At 42.8% G+C, this 22,994-nt stretch overlaps 1 protein-coding gene across 1 annotated transcript in view; it reads left to right on the top strand.

Moving 5' to 3' along the window:
* Positions 1 to 22,994, top strand: part of LOC138967771 (uncharacterized) — a 107,623-nt gene that overhangs the window by 4,267 nt on the left and 80,362 nt on the right. Inside the window, exon 2 of the mRNA XM_070340427.1 lies at positions 13,564 to 14,749. Within this exon, the coding sequence (XP_070196528.1) occupies positions 14,045 to 14,749 (705 nt within the window). The 5' untranslated portion in view covers positions 13,564 to 14,044. The remainder of the gene's footprint in view (positions 1 to 13,563; positions 14,750 to 22,994) is intronic.

Raw genomic sequence — 22,994 nt, forward strand, 5'->3', positions numbered from 1 at the left:
ACTACGTTCAGTTTCATTCTGTGAGTTCCACAGCTTGACTAAATGTAGTGATTTCGCCTTACGCGACTTGTTTCTTTTTTTCTGTACTTTAATTGTCTCTTTATTCGTTGTGTAGGCCTCTTGCCATCATGCAAACACATGTAGACCATACTGACACCGACATTCAAGACTTTACAGAAACCAAGAATTAGTCAAATGCACAAAACATGAAGAAAAGAATCAAATTCCAACAGCTAAGTGAAAATAAAACACGTTACAAACTTAGACCAGGCTAAACATGGAGTCAAACCAAAAGCACAGTTTTCCCTAGCCAAGTTGACATGTATTGTTCACGTTTTACCACTCTCGTTGTCTTCTAATACTGCACAGATCGTTTTTGCGAATAAGTGAATATTTTATAGCTCTGGCCTTATTGATTTTCCCGAGGCTAGGGCTTGCTTTTTTTTATAATCTCGTTTGTGTGTGTTCGCCCTCTGCTGTTCTTTTTCCCCTGGACTGTTCGCTGAGCTTTGTTACAAGCGCGTCAGTTGTGCAACATCAATGACTATAGTTGTAGAGGACAGAACTCTCTGTCGAGTTGAGTCGAAGAGGGAAGATTGGGTTCAATTATGTATCTGTACCTGAGCCCTTTCTGGCGTGTTTGGTTCAAATTTGCTTCGCTTCAGGTGTTTTTTGGGTGTGTATTTTGTATTGTTTGGTTGTTTGTGTGTTTGTTTGTTTGTTAGTTTGTTCGTGTTTTCTTGTTTGGTTGTTTTGGGGGTTCTTTTGATACTGTTTGTTTGTTTGTAACGAGTTAGAGGAGGGGGATAATACAATGGAATCAATCTTTCAACGCACAACAAATAGTTGTAGTTCTGGATATATATTCTCTGGGTGTCAGAAACACTCTCGTTGTCTTTAACGTTTGCAGAGAGGGAATGAAATAGGCAACCGTAACTTGAAGTCCTTTTGCTCCGATAGTACATTATGACGCTAACCTTACATTACAAGCTTTGTACACCGGCCTCCTGACTTATACAATTATATAGTCCGCCATCTTAACAGACTATCAAGCAAACCTGACCATATGAAGTTTTCACACAGCATAACAGTTTTTACAGCATAACAAATATCAACACCAGAATACGGAATACAGAACCAAGGTTGGGAATTTGTGATGACATTGCGGTTAAGAAACATTTCAATCCAGCCATATACACCAACACACGCATCATGTATACAAACTGATCAACAACATTAATTGAAAAACAACACTGGACAGCATAAGTTTAAAAATACATTCACTACAAACCATAATGCTTTCTATGAAAAGTATGACTTTTTTGTTGCTGACTTAGTTGTTTCGTAATAGGCTCCTGTGTCAATCTGTAAAAATGAATTTGGAAATAAAATCGCCACTCTTCGCAGGAAGCTGCCAGGCTGTTCTTTTCAGTATGTATGTTAGTGAAAGGATGCCTTTATCTGGTGTAAAAGCCTGGATAGATCTGTACAGGTTAACATGGTCGTTCACGCTAAAAGAAGGGTATCTTTTAAGAGATTTTCAAAGGAATAACTAATCCACGTGTATTATTCACGCACTGACCAGAAACGGGAAATTGCAAGATGACGAAGATTGATCGAACGTCTCCTAATCCTAGTCCAAATGCTGTGCGCGTAACTGAAGGCCCAAACAAATCGATCTTACCTGGAATTCGTGATATCAACTTCTGTTGGTTTTGTAAAGGAATCGTTTTTTTGTGATTTTGTTGTGGAGTCTAGTTAATCTTTAACATCCGTTACCGTGAGTTATAGCATGTGAGTGAACCTGTGTTTTGCCGAAAGAAAAGACATGCTGGTCAAATTATTGATTTCTGCATCAACTTGCATTGAGACATGTTTCCAGGAAAATAAAGAAATCGTCGTGTTCATTTATGGCACTAATTCGCGTCTCATCTTCCTTTTCTTCCTCCTCTTAATCCTCCTCTCTATTAAAAGGACAACCCAAGCCAAGCCTAAAAGAGTTATCCTCTTGTAATAAAGTTCTAAGTTCTGTGTATCTCCTTCTTCGTGTCTTTCGTCTTATTTATGTGACGTTATTATAATTGCCACAGTCAGCATCGAAGACATAGACTTTTTTTTAAATATTTTTTATAAAGGCAACACAAGCAAACATTTAGAACATTATGAACGTAGCCTACTACCTGCTTAATAATAATACAGTCAGATAACAATACAGTCAGATAATAATACAGTCAGATAATAATACAGTCAGATAATAATACAGTCAGATAATAATACAGTCAGATAATAATACAGTCAGATAATAATACAGTCAGATAATAATACAGTCAGATAATAATACAGTCAAAGAAAAAAAATAGACTTTGTTGTGTTGTTACTGAAGAGTGTACTACTTTGCTGCTCTGCTTTTGTTAATAACATGTTCGCTTATAAAGCCAGCACTAAAGGATGTTTTAGTTATGAGCTTTACAAGATGTGATTTATGCGTCTTTCTATTTTCCCAGGCAAGGAATTTACATGTTGACCTGTTGCATGGTGTAACCAGTAGGGTTCAAATACAGGCTTATCATAGTTTCAGACCTTGTGTTAACCCAAACAAAACAAGTCGCGTAAGGCAAACAACAACAACATTTAGTCAAGCTGTCGAACTCAGAGAATGAAACTGAACGCAATGCAATTTTTCAGCAAGACCGTAACACTATACTCGTAGCATCGTCAGTCCACCGCTCGTGGCAAAAGCAGTGAAATTGACAAGAAGAGCGGGGTAGTAGTTGCGCTGAGAAGGATAGCATGCTTTTCTGTACCTCTCTTCGAGATCGGTCCAGTAGTTTAGTCTGAATCGCTCTACACACACACACGCACAGACAGACACACATATATACACACACACACACACTCACACACACACACACACACACACACACACACACACACACATACACCACGACCCTCGTATCGATTCCCCCCTCTATGTTAAAACATTTAGTCATAACTTGACTAAATGTAACAAAAACACATCCAGCCTCTGCGGAGCTGAAGTCGTAAGCAAGGGAGGCCTTTGAGACACTAGATAAGTCTTTCTTGATACAAAGAATGTGTGTTTACGTGAGAGAAGAAGAATACTTTGTATGTTCACGTGAAACCCGAGATTGCATGCAATAACTTATACACGTGCCAACTAAGTGCAAGGTTGCTTCAACTGTGGAAGTCGTCTTCTGTGCGTGCCAGCATTATTTGTGGGGAAAAGGAACGAAAGAAAGGCAAGAGAACTGTGCAAGTCAATGACTCTTTGCAACCCTGCTTTACGTTTTCCCTGAGAAACGAACCATTTTTCTTTCTGTTTAAATCCAGATCCTAACTGTTCCTCTTCTCACATGCAAGGAATTAGGCTATGTGCTTTCCGCATATAAATTGCGAAGTAGTTCCTTTCGTGTTCGCTTTCCCAAGTAGAAAACTAGCTGAATATGGGAAATCTGTGTGAACTGAATGAGACAGGTACTCTCTCCGCTCACTTGTTCACCCTGTCTCACCCCCTCTCACCAACTCTTACGCCTCCTCCCCCTATTCTGCGCAACACACACAATCATACTCCCATCAGATGCTCATCTTACCGACCTCCCCCTTTCCCACCTCTGTCTATCGCTTTCCTCAGTACTCACACATTCCCTTCAAATGCCCATCTAAAGTAACCTCCATGTCCTCTTTCCGCCACCCCGTCTCTTCAACATAGACAAACTACTTCTTTTCTCTTTGGGCGTATGTAGGGCACTCTTTTTTTCCACATCCTTCCAGATGGTATCTCCTGGTTTATTTGGCGGGACACCATCAATATGCAATGGGGCAAAAGGATCTGGGCTTAATGAGGGCATTGCGAATTCTCCTTCACTGATTCCCGAGTAATTAACCTCTCCGTGACCCCTTCGTCTGGCTAGCTGGATTGGACCACCAGGACGCTTGGTGAGGGCCAGTCCACAAACATGAACCGAGATGGAAGGAAGGGTGTGACTGCGTAGAGGCTTTAAGAAAACCTGAGAGAAATGTTGAGTTCTTGTCGGGTGGAACTCTTGCTTGACCAAGGCGAAGCTGTGTAGCTGCTCTGAATGTATACAACATGTGTAATAGAGCAAGTGAGAGTTACGCGGAACCGTGTCTCTTGGGACCTGTGAGAAAAATGTCACGCTCATAAGAAAAATACCTATCTCAGAGTTAGGCATATCTGTAGTGAAACTACAGGGAAAGCTACTGGAAGGGTATTTGTCATGTGTTAGAGCTAGAGTACAAGCTCTCAGACCATCGGAAACCATTGCCACGGTAACGTAAGCAAAACTGCCGATCTCGTATTTTGAGTTTGGCACTTTTTCTTTATGATACAGGAAGACTTGTTTTGAGAATGTGAAGGTATGCAAAAGCTCTTTGTGGGTTGTTATGCAGTTTTGCTGATTGGAAATGTTGCTGTCAGCTCTTTCTCTCACGTTTACCCAGCTGTCACCGCTCGAGATAGGCAGTTTGCAACTTATTACTAAAATGAGATAAGCAGATTGTTCAGAAACCAAAGAAGTTTTGTTTGCGTTTTTCACAAAACACAAAAATATGACATAGGCAATTATCTTATGAGCGTGAGAATAACAAGCATGGAAAAGAACAAGCGACTTTCATCATCATTTTTATTGAGAGGATGAAAGTCGCTTGTTCATTTAAATTGTTGGTATTGTCAGGTGCCAGGAATCTGGTTCAGCGTAACTCATACTCATTGTATTACACATGTCGTATGCGTTCAGAACGCTTACTTTCATTTCTTTATTAGATATTTAAATGTGACCCTCCACCACGGAATGAGTCACATGTCACGTTTGCATGATTTTCATATTTTTTACATTTTTCTAAAGAGTTTTTTAATGCTCTATCCAGTGGTGAAACCCGTTTTAGAAAAGAGCTCAAACTGTTTGAGTTATAAGCCTGTGACTAAGGTGACCCTCACCCTGTTACCAGACACTCCCCGGACTTATATTAAGCCTAGCGCAGAACCGCGCGAGGTGACATGCGACTCATTTCGTGGTGGAGGGTCACAAATAGTTCTCTGCCTCATGTGTTTAAGATTCTTTAAGCTGTGCTTAAAAAATGAGGAACAGTGAAGACTAGAGTCACGTTAGCAGTTGGCTCGGCAAAAAATACTGGAAGTTCGACATAAAGCTCTTCTTCTTTGTAACCTGAAAAAGCAGAAATAATGAAAACTGGAGTCATATTAAAATGTGGCTCGACGTACTCCAAATTCTGGACGTTTCAAAGGTTTTCTTTCGTTTTGCCTTACAAAACCGCGTACACGACACACTTTCGGTTTCACCATGATTTGATTGTGATTGTTGTCCAAGCCACGAACACTGTTTATAATTTGAAGGAACAATGTAAGGGTATCATTTAACCATGTGATGCAACGTCTAAAATGATTCCTACCTGTGCACGTGGATGTTTGCTATTTTCATTATTGAGTTCACAGTTTCTTTTGAGCTGCGAGTGGGGTAATGACACGTTAACGTTTGAATTGTTGTGTTTGATAATAACACTGACATAATTATGTTGTGTGCAAAATGATGAAACCGTCCTGAATACCTGTGTGTGACTGATATTGATCAACATTTTCTTTCTGCTGAATACATTTCGATGATGTATGAACATGTGTTACGTGCTTGTGTGTTGGCATATTGTGTCGTAAGTCGGTCACACCCTCGTATTGTTTAACAGTTCACTGCTAGGCTTAATTCTAATGCACGCCCCCAAAACGAGCCTCTCCAATCTCGTGCACTGCCTGTCTTTGTCCACCCGTCCCAAACTCTCTCGCTCCTCCGTCTTCCAGTTCAACTGAAATGTTACCCTGAACAATATTCTGGTGATGTTGTGCCCTGCGTGTTGCATTCAAGCTTGTGTAATGCTTCCTGGATTCCTCTGACTGACTCTACCCTGTCTGAAAAAGAATTCAGCGGCAACATTATGCAGTCATGTGATGCTGGACGATTCTGACGATTGCACACGCCAGAGTGTTGTCTTAAAAGTTGTGATGAAATGACACTGATTCACTGTAGTGCACTCTGCTGTGTGACTGTGCTGCACCTCATTGTCAGATTCTCTTTGTGGCAACAAAGCTGCTTTAGTGATGCTGACATGCTTCAATCTCCGGCATTATTTTTTCTGCCATCGAGTTCAAGAAAGGGTCGAACCTTTTGTCGTAATTACATTTCTTAACTGTGTTTTTGCTCTCTTAGCCGAACTTATAATCATTCTTGGAAAAGCAAACAAACCCTGTCAGCACTTACCTGCTCCAGTCTTTGAACGGAATGCTCTCATCTTTGGCCGGTTATGTCGGCAGCTAAACGTTTTCTTCAGCGTTTCTTTGTCTAACCTGAAAGCAATCTCCACCCCAAACAGCAGGTAGCGTGCATGTGTACCCCAGAGCAAAAGGGCGATGGGTTGAACGACACACCTGATGTGTACCCTCACAGAAATGCGAACATCTGCCCCACCTCTTAGCCCTGCAAAGTGTTAGCTTATCAGACCTATAGTGGCAAATGCAAGCACCTGTCCGCCAGCGTGGTGCCAAAGGTGATATTTTACTTTCCTCGCTCTTACTGATGGCAAAGGTCAAACTCTTCTCAACTCGCTGTTTTTAGGACAATACAGTTAAGACCCCAAAGACGTATTGATGCAAAGGTGAAAACCTATTCTCTTCTCTCTTTCCAGGGCTATAAAGTAAAGACCCCACAAACTTATTGACACAAAGGTGAAAACCTTGCTACTCTCCTCGCTCTTTCCAGGACCTAAACTATCCTATTGAGACTCTTAAGACTAACTAGCCTTGGACCGAAAATGACATTTTGCTCCTCTCGTACTTTACTTTCTATCTACGACTATGATCGTAGGAGTCAAATACTAATCAAAGCGTCAATGGGCGGTTCTGGTGAGGTTATGCCCCCTCTTTCTTTCGGCTGGTAACTGGCGCCACCTCGCGGCAAGATCACACGAGAAAGGAAACAAAACTTGCATTGGTCCCAAATAGCATATCGGTTTGGTAACAGTTCGTGTGTAAGTCGTGCATTTTATACGGTAAACAGACAATGGTCGGTTCTGGTGAGGTTATGCCCCTTCTTTCTTTAGGCTGGTAACTGGCGCCACCTCGCGGCAAGATCACAGGAGTTGTCTCGCGTTATCACCCCAGAAGCGCTCATTATATCGTTTGCAGGTCTTGGACGATTTCAACTAGTTCGTGCTTTCCTTCCGCGAATTCTTAATTTTTGATTGAGTTTATTTTTCTAACATGCAACTTTGATAAACACATCTTTTGAACAGACACAAACCAGTGTTTAGTATCAGAAAGGGTTTGAACACAATGAGCACTGAGTGTCGGTCGGTGTGCGTGGACCAACCATGCCTCGATGGGACTCTTGAGAAAACTTTGGCCTAATAAGTACTTGTAGTAGCACCTGTTCAAGGTGTCAGCGGAATATCAACTCTTGGGTCCGTGTTTAGCAACAAACGGCGCTATTCGTGCCTGTGTGTGTGTGTGTTGTAATCGCAACAATGTGCCAGAAGCCAAAACTCTGTTTATAGTCTGCTCCTCGTGCTTACAAAAAACAAAACAAACAAACAAAAAAAAAACAAGGTTGTGCTTTGTCTGTGCTAGTCCAATATCTCTAATGCTGAGGGTGCAGTGTGGCTATTTCAGTATATGTTGCAAAAGTAGAGTACTGCAGTCAGAGATGTACTGTTCTTATATTGATAATTTCAAACTTCTGTAGTCAAGGCGTGTTCGAACAGTCGATTTTACAGGATGACAAAATAACTATGTGTAACGTTTGCGAAGATCTCCTTAAAGCTCTTCACACGTTTAATTTTTGATTCTATCTGAACTCAGCCCTCTGACATTTTGCCCTTGCAAACTCTTTCTTAACTGAAAAAAACCTCCTGCTTATTCGTCTAAAAGAAGAGTGTTAGCTTTTTAGCAGCCTTTTCAAACGCCAGCAAATTGCTTTCTGCACCCTCCACGGATGTGTCAAGCTGATCTGAGGTTGTACCGCCCTGGGCCCGTATGCTTATGGGGGAAGTTCGCGACAACTCCCGAAGTTTTGAGTGACATCGGAAGTACTTGCCTCACTTTCGTATGCATGGGCCGGAAAAAGGGTTTACCTCGAAGCAAAGTGAGGAAGTAACTCAGGGTATTTTGCGACTACTTCTAAAGTTTTGAGTGACATCGGAAGTACATCCTCACTTTCGCATGCATGGGACGAAAAAAGAGTTTACTTTGGAAGCTAACGAGGAAGTAAATGAGGGTAAATGTACTACAGCCAGACCCAGTAGTAAACACGCTACTTCCACAGTTTCTCAGTGCAAAAAGGCAGGGCTTTTCTTCAGTTTTTCATGTCAAACCGAGCTGACGCTCCCAAAGAGAGAAAATAGAGGGAAAAGTCGTATCTTCTGCATGCATTTCGTGCAAATTTCCCTGAATACAAACCTGAGTTGCCAGCTTTGACTTTTGTTTGTTCTGGGTCATTGGCCACCACTCTTTCATTCCCGCTTATACGAGGGGGTTACTGTGTTTCTATGAAAATGGGCGTCGTTGTGTGCATGTGTGAGTGTGTGTGTGTGTGTGTGTGTGTGTGTGTGTGTGTATGTGCGTGTGCGCGCGTGTGTTTGTGTGCGTGTGTGTGTGTGTGTATGTGTGTGTGTGTGTGTGTGTGTGTGTGTGTGTGTGTGTGTGTGTGTGTGTGTACCCACTCCCCACACTATGATGAGCTGACTATATTTGCGCCTTGATATTTTATTCATGTTCTTACGTTTTATGCTGTTTATTGTGATTCACCACACCCGAGTTTATCGCGATATCGTAATTGAGATAATAAAGTGTTCTATGTCTATGTATTATGTCTAATACACATGCACACACGCACGCAGGATACAAAAATCCAATCTTGACTTTGAACTTTATATAAACATACATCCTCTTCACAATTAACGAGGACAAACGTAATTTACAAACACCTACCTAAGTACAACAATTTTTCTGTTTTAAAAATTCGGACACACATTTTCTCAAATAATATGAAATTCGCTGAACTTATCTTCTTTTCACTACACCTTATATCTTGATTCCCAAAAAATGGAGTTCTGCCTTTTTAAATTTACCATGTAACACAAACATTCGCTCTGACCAAACTATTTTTGTCCAGCAGTTTTACCGATACACAATCATTAAAAAAAACACTACAAAAAGAGTTTTAAGTTAACCGACTTCGCTACCACATAAACAACCTTTTTTTATTGTCCCCAACATTCTGGTCAACGAAATCATTATTATAGACAGTCATTCTATTTAAGGACAATCATCACAGCTTTCGTTCAACCAGTTAAAAACAACAATTATAGTAAAAGCGACAGCGCGATCAACGTTTGCCCATTCAGTTACGAACTCGCGATGAGATTTGTTTCTTCTGGTCACCAAGCCTACCGTTTACAAACGCATGCGCACTAATTGGGATTCCCCCAATTTTCTCGACCTTGACCTCAGAACTCTCGAAGCCACTACTTCGGCGTTCAATTTAGCTCGTGCATACCGAGTAGCTGGCAACTTTGCTTTCGAAGTTCCCACTTCCAATGTCAAGGGCCTCTCGCTTGACATAATTATACGACGATATCGCATCTCAAGGGTCCTTACCCATCCAAAAGAAACCTCCAGCGCATACTACAATTGCAGGACATTCCGTTTTTAAAGGCAGCTCATTGGGAAATGATCTCAGACACAATATCGAAGACGTGAAATGCGTCAATCGAGCAACTGTCGTAACTTGGCTACAATGAGACGGTCTCCTACCTTGCACCATAGACACGGACTGTGACATTCTTGTTTAATTTAGGTGAAATGCTGAAAACAGAGTGACTCAAAAGCGACAGTTCGATCAGTTACTGACCGAAAAAAACGTGCTCGAGTCATTCGGCGAAGGTGGCGAGCTTTCAAACCAGCACGACTGAATAACTCAGAATGCCTTTTTTCATCATGCCTCTATTCTACACGAGTAACATAGTGCAGTGGTAACGGTTCCGGACTCTCGTTCATTCGCTCCGGGTTCAAGTTCCGCCGGGAGCTATATATTTTTTTTATTAATCTTTTCCTTTTTAAGCCTCCGCAATTGCATTCCGGCTGCAAAAACCGGGTTTTGCCTCTGTGTTAATTTTATTCATTTGCAAAGGAAACCTTCCTATGCTTTGAAAAAATCATATCATGTCTTGACTTTCAACTGTACGCGCGTGTGTATATGTGTGTCACTACGGTGAGTATGTGTGTGTGTGTGTGTGTGTGTGTGTGTGTGTGTGTGTGTGTGTATGTGTGTGTGTGGGTGTGTGTGTGTGTGACGTGTCACTTGTGTCATCATAGTTTCAGTGTGTGTATGAGTGTAGATTGAGAGAGAATGAGAGAAAGTGAGAGAGAGTGACTGAGTGTGTGGTTAAGTTTGTGACTGTGTGCGTGCATGTATGGGTGCGTGTGTGTGTGTATATGTGTGCGCGCGTGTGTGTGTGTGTGCAGTGTGTGGTGTGTGTGTGTGTTTATGAGTGCCGTCAGTGTCACTTGTGTCATAGTGTCAGTATGTGCATGAGTGTACGTTTGTCTGTGTGTGCGTGTGTCGTAAGAGAGAGAGAGAGACTCGGAGAGAGAGACTGAGAGAGAGACAGAGAGAGAGAGACAGAGAGAGAGAGAGAGAGAGAGAGAGAGAGAGAGAGAGAGAGAGCGACACTTCTTTGGCAATTTTGGACCAGACAGCGTCTTTATGTTTAACAGTTAGACTGTTCTGAAATTTGGACAGAATAACCGTTCTTTCGTAAAACACTTCTGTCAAGAGTACAGCAATTTCACCATCTGAAAAAGGTGCAGAACGCCCCTCCGTGTCTACTTTCTTTTTGAGCGGCACACGTGCCTTGCCATTTTCGTTGACTGCCATGTTGATAGAAACGTGCGCATGCGTATTAGTAGGGATTCCCCCAATTTCCCCGACCTTGACCTTAATACTCTCGCTGTCACTACTTTGGCGTTCAAGTCAGTTCATGCATTGTGAACAGTTAGAAAGTTGACTTCGGGAGTTCCCACTTCGAAAAGAGGCCTCTACTTCCAGTGTTTCTTACTTCTAGTTCATGCATACGGGCCCTGGCGTGTTGCTTGCTGTAATAGAAAAAGGTGCTACTCTGCCTCTCAGTCTGTAAGAATAATATGCCATTCTGCCTCTCAGTCTGTTAGAATAATATGCTATTCTGCCTCTCAGTCTGTTAGAATAATATGCTATTCTGCCTCTCAGTCTGTTAGAATAATATGCTATTCTGCCTCTCAGTCTGTTAGAATGATATGCTATTCTGCCTCTCAGTCTGTTAGAATAATATGTTATTCTGCCTCTCATTCTGTAAGAATAATATGCTATTCTGCCTCTCAGTCTGTTAGAATAATATGCTATTCTGCCTCTCAGTCTGTTAGAATAATATGCTATTCTGCCTCTCAGTCTGTTAGAATAATATGCTATTCTGTCTCTCAGTCTGTAAGGAACATAATATTCTGCCTCTCAGTCTGTAAGAAAAATATACGACTCTGCCAAGAAAATGTGCCAGTCTGCTACTCAGTCTGTTAGAATAATTTGCTACTCTGCCTCTCAGAGTCAGTCTGTAAGAAAAATATACGACTCTGCCAACAAAATGTGCCAGTCTGCTACTCAGTCTGTTAGAAAAATATTCTACCCTGCTACTCAGTCTGTTAACAAAATATGCTATTCTGCTTCTCAATCCTGCTTACGTTAAACTGTTTCCGAGGAACGCTCCGCTACATGTGATACTTTGTCATTTGCCAACAGCCCTATTCACCTGCTTTGTCTGCCTCTGTGACCTGAGGGAATCGTGTGAACGATAGCACGTGCTGTGCGTAAAAACATAACAGACTTTCGTGCCCGTCTTGCTGGTCTGTGGGGAAGAATAAGATACACGCATTCGTATCTACGCCCACTCTGATCTTCCGTCTGTCTTCGATGCTTTCCACGTGCTTTGTGTGTATGCTTTGTGGATGTGACCTCATTAGCTCGATATTGTGATTATTGCAAATCGAACTGCTCCTTCACGTACAAATGAAAGCCCGACCTGAGTAAGACAGGTTGTTAACTGTGTTCTTACTTGGCTTTTAGTTAACAATTATCCGACAGCTGTCTGTCTTAGTGCACAAGGTATATAACGTACGCCCTAAGCTGCTTATTGTGAACACATACAAATACAGGCTTAGTCGCTGTGCAAACGTGTGCTTGTGTTTTAGTTGTCAGTGGCAACACACTCTCTGCTCCTAGAAGGGCTCTTGATCTACTCTTCGATAGGCTTTTGTGTCTGTGTGCAGTGCTTGTGTGGCGTCCTCTGCTGAATATTGTGAACACAGCTTGTATCTTTAGATCCAGCCAGCACCCTCTGCTGAATATTGTGACAATAGCTTGTATAAGATCTGTAGCCTAGGCCAAACTCTGTGCTTGTGCTAGGACACAGACTCGGTGCTACTATGTGCGGTTCTTACAACCGAGGCCTTGACTGTCTCAGCTTTCCCTATTACCTCTGAGCACATATTCAATGTACAACTCTTGCCTGACTGTCGTGTCGCGACTTCTGCGGCTAGATCTGACCCTTCTGCTAGAGCTACAACTAAGTGTGCTTATCGACCCCTTCATGTTACCAGTGTATCTACTTCAGTATTGTCTGCAGCCCTGTTCGGCTTTTCTGTTGCCGTGTAAACCGCTTCCCAGACTGGTTATTGTATTGTGCGAATTGTGCTTCTAGATCTAAACTGTCCGCATGGGATATGCCTCGTGCATCGACCCCAAACGAGTGTTCCTGCCTCTCCACCGTGCTCGTTGCTTTCGAGTCTGTGTAAAAGGTCTGTTCCCGTTTGAGTGAGCAACTATTACGTTAACTGTGTGCTTGAGGCAACCCTCTGTGCTTTGATCGCTCGCCACTGTGTCACCACCTCGATATTGTCTGTACAGTTGTGTTCCGCTTCCATCGTTGTGTGCGCACGATGGTGTGTGGATATCCACTCCTTGCAAGTTGTCCTGTCCTTGATCACTGTGCTGGGCCACTCTTCCAGTTCTCCTCTTACCTCTTCACGTGTTGTTGTGCTTTCACCGCTCCATGCACGCCCTCTTTGCCTACGCAAGGGGTTCTCTATAAACACCTTCTTTGGCTAACCCCTATTGGTGCTTTGTTCGGCCACCGACACTAACTATGCTGGTCTAACTTCCTCGGTAGTGCAGTGCTTTTGCCATTGTCTGCACGCTCTATTTGCAATGATATTCATGTGGATCCTCGGTATTAGTCCCAAAGACCCTGCTGATAACTCTGCTTGATGGCCGTCTTCTGTCACCGCTCCCCGGTGTTGTGTGCAGTGCTGTCCTGCTTTCACCGCTATCACGTGCACGCTGTCTCTCTGTGTGCCCCAAAAGGTTCGCCTATGAATCCTCCTTAACCCTTCACTCCCCACTGATCTCCTTTGCTCCTCATTATGTTCCTCAGCTCGGGGTCGAGCCAGGGCGGCAGTGAGGGCCACAGCGCCAGTCTGACTGCCCATGGATCTTCGCACAGCTACCGCACGCACCACGGGCACGGACACGGGCACGGGCACCACGGGCAGCGCGGCAGCGAGGGGCTGCTTCTCCATCACGGCGACCGCTTTTTCCACCATCACCAGAGAAAGAAAGACTCGACCTCCTCGTCAGCTGGGGAGGTCACCTCCGCCTCTCTCGCACAACCCACCTCCGCTTTCTCCTCCCAGCTCAACCATCACCAGCAGCAGCTGTCGGCGCAAGGGGCGGGCGAGGTGGTGAGGCAGTCCTCGTTCCGCAAGCAGCGCGCGGGCGAGCCGGGCCACAAGCTGGAGGTCAAGATCGCCCCCGAGCCCCTGGTGACCACCATCCCCTCGGCCTCCTCCCCCTCCTCCCTGCACCTGCAGCGCTCCCCTCTCAGGTCCCACCCCCACGACCCCGTTCCCCACGCCATGCCCGCCACCATCAGCGACGCCGAAGACACGGACGGGGGCGAGGGGGAGGGGGAGGGAAGGACCTCTTCCAGGGCCCTGGTCAGCCGGGGTGGCGGCTACTACCCTCGAGAATACGACGGCCCAGGGGGCGGAGGGGGTGGCGGCGGCGACTCGGGTGGGGGCGGCCAGGCTGGAGCGTGGATTCCCCCAGACCCCTACACCATCGCGAGGTCCCGGCGAGGTCGCAAGCGCGTGATCCTGAACGTGGGAGGCACCAAGCACGAGGTGCTATGGCGGACGCTTGAGCGCATGCCTCACACGCGCCTGGGCAAACTCAGGGAATGCTGCACCCACGACCTGCTCCTGGACCTCTGCGACGACTTCTCCCTCGCCGACAACGAGTACTTCTTCGACAGGCACCCGCGCTCCTTCGCCTCCATCCTCAACTTCTACCGAACTGGCAAACTGCACCTGGTGGAGGAGATGTGTGTTTTGTCCTTCTCCGAGGACCTCGAGTACTGGGGCATTGACGAGCTGTACCTGGAGTCGTGCTGCCAGCACAAGTACCACCAGAAGAAGGAGCATGTGTACGAGGAGATCCGCAAGGAGGCGGAGAGTATACGGCAGAGAGACGAGGACGACTTCGGCACCGGCAAGTGCAGCAAGTACCGTCAGAAGGTCTGGGATTTACTGGAGAAGCCAACCACTTCTATGGCTGCCAGGGTGAGTCAAACGTTTTCCTTTTTACTTTTTTTTTCTTTTTTTGTGTGCTCGCTACTCGTATGTTTCAAAGTGTCTGTCTCTGTTTCTGTCTCTGTCTGACCCTGTCTCTGTACTCTGTCAGTTTGTCTGTACTGCCGTCTGTCTCCTGTCTCTGTCTTTCACTCTCTGTCTCTTTCTCTGTCTCTTTCTCTGTCTGTCTGTCTGTCTGTCTGTCTCTCTCTCTCTGTCTCTCTCTCTCTCTCTCTCTCTCTCTCTCTCTCTCTCTCTCTCTCTCTCTCTCTCTCTCTCTCTCTCTCTCTCTCTCTCTCTCTGTTTCTCTCTCTCTCTGTGTTTCATATGTCTGTTTGTTCATTTATGTATACGTTTAAATATTTTAGTCAGAATTATACTGAGTCGTTCCTTCTCTTTGCTATAATAATTTTATCATAGTTAATAGCGATGAGTTTTTGAAGATGTATGACATTCATGATCATGAACCTCTTTTCTTTTTCTTTTCCATTTTTCTTCTCTATTCCGCCTCTTTAAAAAAAATTCCTGTTTGATATTGATTCTGCACTTCTGTGTGTATTAATTGAATCAAGTCGCTTTTGTTACAAGAGAAAGTCTTTTTTCTCTTACCCCATCTATCTTTTTATTTCCCTGAATTATTTGACCTGTTTGGGTTTTATCATTGTATACAATGACACAAATTCCCCCCCCCCCCCCCCCTCCCGCTATTCCTGCCCCTGCCTCCAAAAGAGTTAATAAGGAAGAGATTATTTGATTACCTTTTCTTGGTAATGGTCAGGTTGCAAAGCTGCATTCAGTCACATCATGGTGATACAATTATCTGATTGTGAAATTATACACTTTAGTGCATTACACTTTGATTATCGACAACAAAAAGGAAGATTATGTTTCAATCAAGTTTGTTCTCTTCTGTTTGTAACCTTTGATATGTATTACATTATTAACTTTTGAATTAACCTACCTAATGCTAATTTGACACGGTTGAATGCAGCTTGTGCGTTCGGATCCTTCCCTGAATCGTTTAACGAGACCTAAAAAGGCTTGGCCATCTGTGAGTTTGATGGGTTGTTTTTTGAGTCACTTGAGAAAAAGTGACTCTATGTAATCGGTCAGTGTTAGTCTGTCCGGCCGGCCGTCCGGCCGGCCGGCCGTCCGTAGACACCACCTTAACGTTGGACTTTTCTCGGAAACTATCAAAGCGATCCGGCTCATATTTTGTTTAGTCGTGACCTCCAATGACCTCTACACTTTAACGATGGTTTCGTTGACCTTTGACCTTTTTCAAGGTCACAGGTCAGCGTCAAAGGAAAAATTAGACATTTTATATCTTTGACAAAGTTCATCGGATGTGATTGAAACTTTGTAGGATTATTCTTTACATCAAAGTATTTACATCTGTAGCCTTTTACGAACGTTATCAGAAAAACAAGGGAGATAACTAGCCTTTTCTGTTCGGCAACACACAACTTAACGTTGGGCTTTTCTCGGAAACTATAAAAGTGACCGGGCTCAAATTTTATGTGAACGTGACTCCCAGTGACCTCTACACTTTGACGTCTGCTTTGGTGACCTTTGACCTTTTTCAAGGTCACAGGTATGTCTTGAAGGAAAAAAATTGAAATATCATATCTCTGAAACTATTCATCGAATTTGATTCAAACTTTATAGGATTATTCTTTACATCAAATTATTTACATCTGTATTGTGTTGTGAATAGCAATTTCTTCCTGTCCATCTGATGCCTCATATAATATTCAGAACTGCGAAAGTGACTCGATCGAGCGTTTGCTCTTCTTGTTTTAATTGTTCTGGGCTCATTTCGTATGTACATTGATTAGTACATGTTAATGAACATCGGTCCGTGAAGACAGATTGGCTGTAACGACATTTAGTGTATTTTGGTGTGGGTTTTGTATGCTTCTTGGGGGGGGGAGGGGGGTTAGTTTTGTTATGTTGTAGTTGGAGACATATAAATGCATGAACACAGATTGCCAAGGCTTTTTATAACGTCGTCGAATCTTCCCAAAAGGTGATCCAAATGAAACGTGTCCTTTGAACAATAGCAGTCAACACTGCCATTTCCCAAAATCAATCCCATTAAAGTAGCATGTATCCTTTAGTGAACCCATAACCAAACTTTCAAAAAATAAAAATGCACGCATATATAATGTACGTTGACACCCACTACAAGGCCTGTGCATGAAGAATGTTTGACTCTGTATTCTGCAGTGTCGTTGGAAAATTTGCGGCGTCCCTCCTAAATTGAAGAGAACAAAATGTATCTCACTTCATTATTGTTTTAGTAACGTGCACGGAATCACCAGAATAGACGCCTCTTTTTAGTTTTAGAGAAATCCAGACTTGTGAACCCCCTAGATCTAGTTGTAACCATATCTTAAGTCGGTACAGTAGATTTAGTCATTGTTGTGGTATGATTTTAGAGCACAATTTGTATAGTGTAGTGAGGAATACACTCTCGTTAGTTAACTACAACAAAACAAAGCACGTTCACTTATTGGTTGTCACATAGTGTGAAGATGAGCATGACGTTTGCACACCAGACGCGTAGCGCACGTTGTTGGTTGTCACATAGTGTGAAGATGAGCATGACGTTTGCACACCAGACGCGTAGCGCACGTTGTTGGTTGACATTTGTGCGTAAGAGTTAAAGGAATGCATGCCGTTCAAACACAAAGTTAGAATGTTTTCAAGCTGAAAACATAACTTCAAGCCCCTTTCTTTACACAAGAATGTTGACATCGGTCAAGCAAAGTCATGCTCGTGGAGCATGGGCGACTAAACCTTAGTTATAAAAAAATTACCTGAGGTACGTACACTCAATATATCATATATACATTCTTTCTATGACGAAGCTATGTTCCTGATGCGCATACTATTAACATACCGGATCTTATTACGCCGTTAAAACTTCAATACTTACCTGAGGTATGTTTTAAAAGCATACTGTGTTCTTTTTAAGACATGGAACCTTTGTATACTTACCCGATGTACGCACAATGAGCACACCGTCTTCTTATTGAGAAGTCGAACCATAGATCTATACCTCTGATGTGCATACAAAAAGCACACCGTTTCTTATCAAGGCGTCGAACCATAGATGTGTACTTACTTGAGGTACGTACAATAAGCACATCGTGTTCTTTTTAAGAGGTAGAACCTTTGATTTTTACCTCAGCTACAGACATTAAGCACACCGTATTCTTAGTAAGACGTTGAACTTTAGAGTGAGGTGTGTACAATAAGCACACCGTCTTTTTTTTAAGACGTCGAACCTTTAATTTTTTCCTGATGTACGCACTATAAGCACAGTGTCTTCTTTTCAAGATTTCACATTTAGATACATACCAGAGGTACTAACACTGAACACACTATGTTCGTTTTAAAAATTTAAAATCTAAAACAGCGGTTTCTCACGAGATACGTGGATATAAAAAAAAATTACAACGGAAAATAAACAAGCTAACATCACATGATTGTATTGTTTTACGTGAAATATACAACTATTGAAGGTCGTTAGGGGGCTGATATAGCCGGTTGGAAGACATCAAGAAAACATGGATACAGAAGCTTTCACAATTTAAAAAAAACAAGTTAACGATACGTTCTTTGACGTGACATTTAGAATTTGTGGGTGGTCGTTACGGGATAACCGGCACGGTTGGCCTAGTGGTAAGGCGTCCGCCCCGTGATCGGGAGGTCGTGGGTTCGCTCCCCGGCCGGGTCATACCTAAGACTTTAAAATTGGCAATCTAGTGGCTGCTCCGCCTGGCGTCTGGCATTATGGGGTTAGTGCTAGGACTGGTTGGTCCGGTGTCAGAATAATGTGACTGGGTGAGACACGAAGCCTGTGCTGCGACTTCTGTCTTGTGTGTGGCGGACGTTATATGTCAAAGCAGCACCGCCCTGATATGGCCCTTCGTGGTCGGCTGGGCGTTAAGCAAACAAACAAACAAACAAACAAACAAATCGTTACGGGATTACAAGCTCGGGCTGCAAGACGACATTAGCGGCTTCAAACACTTCCAGTCTTAAATGCAGAGTCCTTCCTGTGTAAACGATTTGGCTCACACTCTCAGATATAGCCAGGCTGTGACAAGGGGTAAGATCACCCTTCTATTTGGACATATACCAAATATCAACAGCGTGGCTGTGTTCTGTGCAGGGGGGAGGGGGATTTTTTTTCCTTTTTTTTTAAAATTGCCCATAGTGTGTCTTCAATCAATCAATCAATCAATCAATCAATCAATTAATATGAGGCTTATATCGCGCGTATTCCGTGGGTACAGTTCTAAGCGCAGGGATTTAATTTTATTTTAAAAAAAAATTATGCAATTTATATCGCGCACATATTGAAGGCGCAGGGATTTATTTATGCCGTGTGAGATGGAATTTTTTTTACACAATACATCACGCATTCACATCGACCAGCAGATCGCAGCCATTTCGGCGCATATCCTACTTTTTCACGGCCTATTATTCCAAGTCACACGGGTATTTTGGTGGACATTTTTTATCTATGCCTATACAATTTTGCCAGGAAAGACCCTTTTGTCAATCGTGGGATCTTTAACGTGCACACCCCAATGTAGTGTACAACGAAGGGACCTCGGTTTTTCGTCTCATCCGAAAGACTAGCACTTGAACCCACCACCTAGGTTAGGAAAGGGGGGAGAAAACCGAGCGCAAGTGCGTTACCACTCGGCCACCCAGTCTTAGGAAATTGATTCATCAAACATTTCCCACTCTGCATCTAGGAAGCTGCCAGGATGTTGATTTGTTGGAATGTGTCGAAGTGGAGGAATGACCTTATCCCATGTAAAAGCCTGGCGAGATTTGAAATGGTGAAGGGAGAACGTTTACACGGGAACGTCTGTGCTTTTAAGTTCATTTGCACACACATCTCTTGGGAGTTGAATTAACGAGGTACGCCATGACCCGACCTGTGCACTTCAGTTCAATTACATTTTTAGTTTGGAAGCAGGCACTCCCTTCTGCTTCCTCCAGCACGAAAAGTACGTTGCAAAACAATTAACGCTGCTGAGATCGTTCAGATCGTGACGGCGCTTGATCATGAAATGCTAAATGTTTTCTTTTCCTGTCTTTTTATATTTAGTCAAGTTTTGACTAAATGTTTTAACATAGAGGGGGAATCGAGACGAGGGTTGTGGTGTGTGTGTGTGTGTGTGTCTGTGTGTGTGTCTGTGTGTCTGTGTGTGTGTGTGTGTGTCTGTCTGTCTGTCTGTCTGTCTGTCTGTCTGTCTGTCTGTCTGTGTGTGTGTGTGTGTGTGTAGAGCGATTCAGAGTAAACTACTGGACCGATCTTAATGAAATTTTACATGAGAGTTCCTGGGTATGATATCCCCAGATTTATTTAGATTTTTTTGGATAAATGTCTTTGATGACGTCATATCCGGCTTTTTGTAAAAGTTTAAGCGGCACTGTCACACCCTCATTTTTAAATAAAATTGATTGAAATTTTGGTCAAGCAATCTTCGACGAAGGCCGGACTTTGGTATTGCATTTCAGCTTGGAGGCTTAAAAATTAATTAATGACTTTGGTCATTAAAAATCTGAAAATTGTAATTAAAAATATTTTTTTATAAAACGATCCAAAACTACGTTAATCTTATTCTTCATCATTTTCTGATTCCAAAAACATATAAATATGTTATATTCGGATTAAAAACAAGCTCTGAAAATTAAAGATATATAAAAATTATAATTAAAATTAGATTTCCGAAATCGATTTAAAAACAATTCCATCTTATTCCTTGTCGGTTCCTGATTCCAAAAACATATAGATATGATATGTTTGGATTAAAAACACGCTCAGAAAGTTCAAACGAAGAGAGGTGTGCACAGTAAAGCGTGCTATGCAGCACAGCGAAACCACTACCGCGCTAAACAGGCTCGCCAGTTTCACTGCGTTTTGCACGAGCGGCGGACTACGTGTACGGTCATTGTTGATGGCCGCAGGAGCGGTCATCTATTGCAATGCGTTCGGAGAGCTGATATGTCTCGTTTTGTTACCGTTCTCACGAGATCAGTTACAGGTGTTTTCTCTCTCTCTCTCTCTCTCTCTCTCTCTCTCTCTCTCTCTCTCTCTCTCTCTCTCTCTCTCTCTCTCTCTCTCTCTCTCTCTCTCTCTCTCTCTCTCTCTCTCTCTCTCTCTCTCTCTGTCTCTCTCTCTGTATGTATGTCTTTGTCTGTGTCTCCCTCTGAGTCTCTCCGCTTCTGTCTTTCTATGTCTGTCTCTGTCTATGTGTGTGTGTCTCTCTCTCTCTCTCTCTCTCTCTCTCTCTCTCTCTCTCTCTCTCTCTCTCTCTCTCTCTCTCTCTCTCTCTCTCTCTCTCTCTCTCCCATCCGACTCCTGGCACACAGGTCAAAGCAGAGGTTAACTTGAGTGCACGTGTACCTAGCAGGAGGGGGGTGATTCGGGTCAGAAGTGGGGTAAAGCACTTTGGTCTTCAGTCTTTGGGCCCAAGACTACGTATTTGCTTCAAAGTCAGTGAACGCGCCAGTTTTCAACAGCAACGATGGAAAGGAGAAGTTTACTTGCAAATTTACATCAAGGTTGTGCTATTTTTGATCCGGTGCGTGGTCGTCAGTGCACGGCAATTGCTCTGGCTGCGTTGTTGTTCTTTTCAGGTTTGACAAATAACTGTGCACCAACCGGCGTCAGCAGACGACGTACTCAGTGTTATTCAGCCTGCTGATTTAGATGTTAATGTTCTGTTTGAAGGCTCGGCATTGCATGGTCAAATACAACTACACACATAATTTATGTACTCGTTACCATTAGACAACGCTCGTCACAACACTAATAGACTACGAAACAATCTCTTCGATCATCTCTGCGCTGAGTCGGTCACACATTTGCTTACCCCTACCAACAATCTCAACCCGTAACAGCACAGAATATCGTCCATACCGGCAACCAATTATTACCATGTCCCAAATAGCATTGTATCTCGTTGGTTAAACACATCACAATCTTACAACCACCACAACGAAGACCAAACATCAAAAACAACATTTACATTTTATTTGTAACACCCTCTTCATGACGCTTCCATCATAACGATCACAAGCACATGCACCATGCGCCTTGCTCTTATTAAAGTTGCATAACCTACAACCCATGACCGCCAAACCGTCTCCTCTCTCTAACAGCAAAACTAGTGTGAAACATAAGTAATCAATTTATCCACTTGACTATATTCACAACAGGGACCTATCACTCTTCTTTGCATGTTTTTATGCCTACGGATTTTCAAATACTCTGCAACACATGTAACCCAAATTCAACATGTGCCCGTACAATACCGCTTCTTTTATGAAAACATTGCTTCGGCCATGTTGATTTTAATCAACCAATTTTCTTGTTGGTTTAAACACAATTTTATTCAAAATACATGACATGAAACAATTGACAAAAATGCAGCTAGGACACGAACTCAAGCAGATGCTTATTTGACGTGACCATAACAATGCTAAGTTACACAAGTTTTCATGATGGTGGACAACACAATTATTAACCAGAAGAACAAAATGTAGGAGGGGGGTATGGGGAACTTAATCAAAACAGGAGGATTTACAGAGGAAAAAAAATTTCTTGTTAAAAAATGCAGTGCGTTCAGTTTCATTCTGTGAGTTCCACAGCTTGAGTAAATGTAGTATTTTCGCCTTACGCGACTTTTTTTTTATTTTTATTTTTTAAGCCTACGCTGATTCTGTGATACTTCCATGTCAGGAATACTCATATGCCTTGACTGCCGTTCACGTAGAACCCAAGAAATAAGAAATAAAGAATATATAATAAAAAGGAAAATTGTTAGTTTTCAGCTACATGTACTTGGTTTTAGCAATTTACCGAATATTATTGTAGGTTGTCAACGAGAATGTTTTTTTTAATTTTTTTTGTTTATACTTGTATAACATTCTAGCTAGTATAATTTCCATGAAGAAACATAATAATTATCGACGTCAAAGTGATGGGTTCTATATTAATATATTCGACCTCTTTTTACATTTAGTCAAGTTTTGACTACTTGTTTTAACATAGAGGGGGAATCGAGACGAGGGTCGTGGTGTATGTGTGTCTGTGTCTGTGTGTGTGTGTGTGTGTGTGTGTGTGTGTGTGGAGCGATTCAGACTAAACTACTGGACCGATCTTTATGAAATTTGACATGAGAGTTCCTGGGTATAATATCCC

The sequence above is a fragment of the Littorina saxatilis genome, linkage group LG5 (genome assembly GCF_037325665.1).
Source record: "Littorina saxatilis isolate snail1 linkage group LG5, US_GU_Lsax_2.0, whole genome shotgun sequence".
Lineage (NCBI taxonomy): Eukaryota > Metazoa > Mollusca > Gastropoda > Littorinimorpha > Littorinidae > Littorina > Littorina saxatilis.